Source organism: Ixodes scapularis, unplaced genomic scaffold, assembly GCF_016920785.2.
Source record: "Ixodes scapularis isolate PalLabHiFi unplaced genomic scaffold, ASM1692078v2 PGA_scaffold1__304_contigs__length_218370807, whole genome shotgun sequence".
Lineage (NCBI taxonomy): Eukaryota > Metazoa > Arthropoda > Arachnida > Ixodida > Ixodidae > Ixodes > Ixodes scapularis.
Window position 1 is genome coordinate 114,119,395 of NW_024609846.1, and position 6,000 is coordinate 114,125,394.

The 6,000-nt window shown below is 47.9% G+C and overlaps 1 protein-coding gene across 1 annotated transcript in view; it reads left to right on the forward strand.

The window, feature by feature from the left end:
• Positions 1-6,000, forward strand: part of LOC8053888 (sodium/hydrogen exchanger 2) — a 657,649-nt gene extending 651,649 nt beyond the window's left edge. Inside the window, exons 27-28 of the mRNA XM_040205731.3 lie at positions 1,620-1,855; positions 4,574-6,000. Of these exons, the coding sequence (XP_040061665.1) occupies positions 1,620-1,855; positions 4,574-4,757 (420 nt within the window). The 3' untranslated portion in view covers positions 4,758-6,000. The remainder of the gene's footprint in view (positions 1-1,619; positions 1,856-4,573) is intronic.

Genomic DNA, 6,000 nt, shown 5'->3' on the forward strand with positions numbered 1-6,000 from the left:
GTATTCTGCCAAGTGTGCCTGCCTTTATATTTTATTTTTTTTTTAATTCTGTCATCCAAATAAACAATTCAGTTGAAAGTTACGCCGCGTCCTGTCTAGTTCTCCCTTCGTTTTTTGTCCCTTTTGAAACTTATGCACCGATTGTCAAACGGTCTAAAGAACAATAATGCGAGCTGACACCGTGTAATATGGATGTTTAGACCAACATGTAACCGGGATGAGTGAGCGAGGTGATGAAGCATTTGTAGGATTTGCAACTTTTGCAACTTTGGTGATCTTTTCTGTTCCCTGCCTGCAGGATTTAGAACTTTTAATGGCGGGCAGACTTACAGAAGAGGTAATATTCCAAGCACAGGTGCTCCTCCCACAGCTCTCATGATGGGAATGTTGTGGTCAAAAAAAGAACCGTGACTAATACTTGCCTACCACCTGAATCAACTTAGGCCTAAATGAGGTTACTGGCTGAGGAGACAACAACAGACCATCAAGCAAGGAAGTTCTTTTGAGTTGATATAGATATAATCATATTTGAATTAATGGGGGGGTGTCACTGTGAAATCACTTGGACTATAAATTATGCACCTAACCGGAGTGTCGTAAAATACTGAGCATGCAACCGTGTCACAATAACCACCCGCCCACTAATTTGAAAGTGTATGAAAACTACTAAGCGAAGCAGAGATCAAGCACTCACTCCAGACTTCTAAGCCCACCTAGCTACACAAGGTGCCCCTTCTCGTCAGCCACTTCTACAAGCACCCCAGTGCAAAGCAGCGAATACCACCCCATCGTGCGCCCCTTCTGCATTTTTTTTTTTTGGACCTAACAAGCACTTATTTCCAGTTTTTCAAGATTATGCGGAGCGCAAGTTTGTCTGCTTCTTGCACAGGGTTGCGATGATGTCAGAATGCTGAGCTCTAATTGGCTGATGAAAAAAATAGTGGGCACCCAGCATTGAGGTCCACCCATTATCCTTCCAATCAAAGCCCAGCAGAGTTCGGCGTCGTTCTGATGTCATCGCAACTCCGGCACAAGAAGCAAGTGACTTGCTCTCCGCATAGCTTCAAATTTTACGTGGCCACTCGCTTCGCATTTTACGGTATGTACTACTCTCCAAATCAGGAAATGAGATCCTCAGACTGATAGATGGTAAGGTTTGACAGGGCAGTCAAGGAAAGAGGACTGAATGTCCGACTTCGGTCTCGTAAACTGCGATCACAAACTGAAGTGTGTATGGTACGAGCAGCTTGTTCGAGTGTGACCGCATCGCAACCACTCGTGTGACCGCTGACGACAAGAGGACACACTAGCGCCGTCTATCGAGTAGCCCCGGACAACTCCCAATCTGCACATACTCATTGCACCACATGCTTCAAATAATTACGACAATGTTATTAGCAACCATTTCTCATAAATAGTGCGAAGATTTGATCTCGCAAGTACTGCACAAACTACCGGTCTAGTTATACGCAAATATAAGAGTTCCAGGGCTGCCCGACAGATGGCACCAACGCGCCCTCTCATCGTAAGCGGCCCCGAGTGGTTGCGACGCGCTCGGTTGGCTGAGACGCAGACGAGCGAACCGGCTCTCAAGGACGTCTCCCCTCGTGCGACGGCAGGTGCCAGGCTTTGCCGCGGACGGGGCGGACCGTGCCGCGGTTACCGTCGCCGCAGCGGCCGCGCTCTCGGCGGGCGTCGAGCAGCTGGCGGACGGGCGCCCCTCGCAGGTGCAGTACCGCAGGGGCTCCACCTCGGTGCAGAAGAGCGCCTACACCTGGCTCAGCCTGGCACACCGCAGGCGCTCCCTCATGCGCAGGCAGAGGTCCGGCTCCTCCATGGACAACCGAAGCCTCAGGTACGGTACTCTGTCGACACCGCCTAGAGAACATGTTTGCGCATTATGTTGCCGTCGGCGGATCCCCGACCTGCCTCAAGTGGCATACACACTTGTCTTGGCGTCGCCGCGTGACAACGTCGCGCTCGTTGAAAGACACTGCAAGATGTGCCGTCGACGATGCCAACGTGAGGCAGGCGGCACTGCGTGGTTTCACTAGTGACGACATTTGGGGGGAAAAGGTGCTCGCATTGTCTTCTAGGTGGTATGCGGAGCGCAAGTTTGTCTGCTTCTTTTGCAGGGGTTGTGGTGACGTCAGAACACCGAGCTCTGGCTGGCTCTGATTAAAAGAAAGTGGGTAAACCTCAACCTTGAGGTCTACCCACTATCCTTCAATTAGAGTCAATCAGAGCTCGGCATTCTGACATGTGTTCAAACAAGTGTATTTTAACTTACCCCCCCTTCTGTAATACCCGGACACGGGTCCTCAAGGTAAATAAATAAATGAAATGAAATGAAATCACCAAGCAGACAAACTTGCACTCTGCATTGACTCCATATCCAGGCAGTGTAGCTCTTTAAACCAAAATACGGTTCTTGACTGGGAATTTAGGACGTCAAAAAGCCTGAAGAAACCGAGTACGTAGAGCCAAACTTTATATTCTTTGGCCCGAGTTTGGGTATATGAGCCCTAAATTGCCACACAACTGCCAAAGTTAGGTTTCACTACCTGGTAGCTTGGCTGCTGGCATCTTTCTGCATAGATAACCAAACAGGTGCCAGAGTTAGGCTTTACTTCTAATTGTCCGGTTTTTCATGTGGCAATTTTGGGTCAAAATTACCGAACATGTGCCCAAATTGGGCTTCACTGCTTGTTGTTTGGTTGATAGTGGCAGCTTTGGATGAAGTGTGGCACTTTGACAATCTAATGACGAAACAAAGAAAAGTGCTTTGGCACTAACTAATGCCTTGGAGCAATGCCGTATTATACTCTATTCACTCTAAAGCTGAGATTGCAGCCAAGGCTACAGGCCCGGGCTAGCCAGCACCCCTTGGCTTTAAGACGTCACGAGCGCTCGTCCTGCGGGAGGATATTTCAAAGCTTTGCCCTTATTCTCTCGCGCTTCGAGCATTTTCTGCAGTCTCAGAGTATAGGCCAATACTTGGCGTCTCTGGCGTGCTGCTTTGGTATGCAGCAGGAATATTGGAGGCCATAGCACACACTTTGTTCATGCATAAGCCGGTACCATGTTGCAAGATACTCCTTAGGCAAGGACACAGCACGACAAACACTGCGTCACGACCAACCAGATAAAGTACCATTGGCATGCATCCAAGTGACCTCTACTAACAGCGCTTCTACCAATCAGATGCCGTAACTGTAGGAAAAAAATGTAAAAAGTACCTTGTTGCTTTGGCATAGGGGCATGAGCGTGGGCACTCTCTGCTTGGCATGTCGACTCGGAACACAGACAGACAGAAGCTCGCTTGAACGCTGGACTCAAGATCTCTCAATTTCAGCACATCTGTAAAACTTCAAATAACTTGAGAAACAAACATGTCTCCCACAGAAAAGAACGGGAAATGTGGCCGGTGACATGCTAACACTGGCCGCTGATCGAAAAGTCATCTCGTGACTCCGCTTGCAACCAAGGCAAAGAGAGGACTTTGTTTGGCAGCTGCAGTGCAAGCTGCATCTTACATCGTGGCCGGTAGTCAGCCAGGCAACAGCCTTGCACTTTAATTTCAGTTGCCGTGCATTTACCTGCAGAGAATGTATGAAGCAAGGCTAGCAGTTGATAATTACACAATGCAGATGGTCTCGGTCAGTGCGCAGTTAAACATGAAACGTGTGAAAAAAACGTTGTATCGCTTCGCACTGCCGAGTGACATAACCATACCAATCGCTGACGCTAGAACGAGGCAATGCGGCATTCGGCTACGTCGTAGCATCGGTGGCGGTTGCTATGGTCTTGTCATGCACTCGGCGGCACGACAGAATTTTTGCTTGCGTGTTTCATGCTTTACCTCTGGAGAGTTTAGACATGTCGTGCAAGGTCAGCCGTTGATTTCTGTGGCTATTGTATGCTGTAAGCTTTGGTAAATGAAGTGTTGCAAAGATCACTTGTGGTTGGGGTGAGCAGCCTGCAGCGGATGTTCACATGCAGTGGCGTTTTGTTTCACTTATCATGGTTAAAGTAGCAGAGTTATAATTGTCAAAACAGGTGGCATGTAGCCTTCAAAGTAGAATTTCTATACTGCACAGCATGTCATCTACATAAAAATATTATGTTTGGCAACCACTCCTGCCACGTTTCCTGAAAAGAGACAGTAACATCAACAAATAGACCGCTCAGTTCTAATGTCCACTGTTAGAGAACAAGGCATTTTTACATTCTGGGAATGTAAAAACATCAAACTAGTGTACATCAATGCACCATAGTTTGACAGTGCATGGAGCAGAAGCTCGCACTCTAGTCTCAGTGGTGACTCAAATTTCCCTTTTGTCGGCTTCTGTATGAATGAATGTTCTATCAGCAAGCATTCCTATAACCACCAGTGCGTGGTGCGTCTTAAAGACCTAAACTTGGCACGTTTTACTGCGTCAATTAAATTGCCACTCCACGGCGGAGGCAACAGTCACATCGTTTCACGGCTGCCTCAACATCCATACAACAGTGTTCACTTTCACCTTGCCTGTAAGCAGAGTGCAGACGGAAAACGGGGATGCTTTTACAGGCCGAGCCTGAAGTTGGAGCGTCAGAGTGCAGTGACAGAAGATGCGTCGGACGACAACGCAGACCACCCCAAGAGCGACACCAGCTCGAGACAATCCCGCGAGGGCAGCCAGGCACCGACCGAGCCACGGGAGCCTCCGGAGCCCAAGTCTCCCGACGAGAAGACCAAAGAGACTTCTTTCTAGCAGAAAAAGCGCTAGTCTTCTGCAAAGTGCTCGCGCATCTCTCTGTTTCCGGTTTTGTTGGTTTCCCTTTCCCCGGTTGGGTGTTGCTTTTAAAGTGTAACTTGTCCCTCTTGCTTGTTTGCTCGAGAGTCTGTCCCCCCCTCCCTCCCCCCTCCCTAGGACAGCAGTCTGCCGCAAACTTGAGTGGAGCACTCGAATGAATCGTAACATTGGGGTCAAAGCATTTGTTTCAGGATAGAAACCGGGTTTCAAAGAACTAATTTTTACATCTATAGAAAACAGGGCATGAGATAACCGTAGAAGTTTTGTTTTAACGTCGAGTGTGCAATCTAAATGAACAGTATTAGGGAGCACCTTTTAACCCCAATTTGATTTTAAAAGGGGGCAGCCTCGCTTTAGGGGGAGTAGCTACCGATCTTAACGGGCACAGTGTTTATGTTGTGTTCCAATAAGCATCACACTCGAAAAGAGTGAGTGTTCGAGTGCTCTGGCCAAGCTCGGTGGCAGATTGCACCTTGAAGTGGAGAAACGGCTCTGCCCCAGAGCACAGAGTCGTTTTGTAGGTTTTTGACTCGCAGCACCGCGAGTCCCACTTCGGTTGATTACAAATTGCCTCCCGAGCGGACGAAACGAAGCTATAGGTCCCTCGGGGCTGCTAGGGTTTCACCATGCGCGCAAACAATATGCCTTCTATTCTTTGGATAACGTCGTCAAGTCAACGCGGAGAGCCCAGCGCACGTTTGAACCCGAACTGAAAATGCGTTCCAGGCGCGTCACATCGTAGTCCTATTCAACTTTACGTAGCGTTAGGAGATAGGGAATATGAAGTTTTTTCCAAGAGTAGAAGTATTCTACCGACCTAGGCCGTCTAAAGAGCAACCCGTGGTCCAATCGCAGAGGAAGGGTATGTCTATATTCTCTATTGTTCAGCAATATCAAAGATTGCTTCGTTTTGTATGTGCTTTTAGTTGAACTTTCAGCGGTGCAATCCGTGTTTAAGAGAAAGAGTATAATCCATCGTCATTTTTCTGTGCCCAGAAGAAGCAAAGCGGAAGGACAAAAGTTGAAAATACTAAGCGGAATTTTTTTTCGGGTGTGTGCAGGACGGGCATTACATTCCGAATCAACGTTAAAAACTCTGGCACACCTTCCGTTGAATGTGTATGTGCATGTGCTCGTTGCTTTTGATCTTAGTGTATTGTTTGTTATGTACATAAAAAAATCATTAAAATTTTCTATGCAA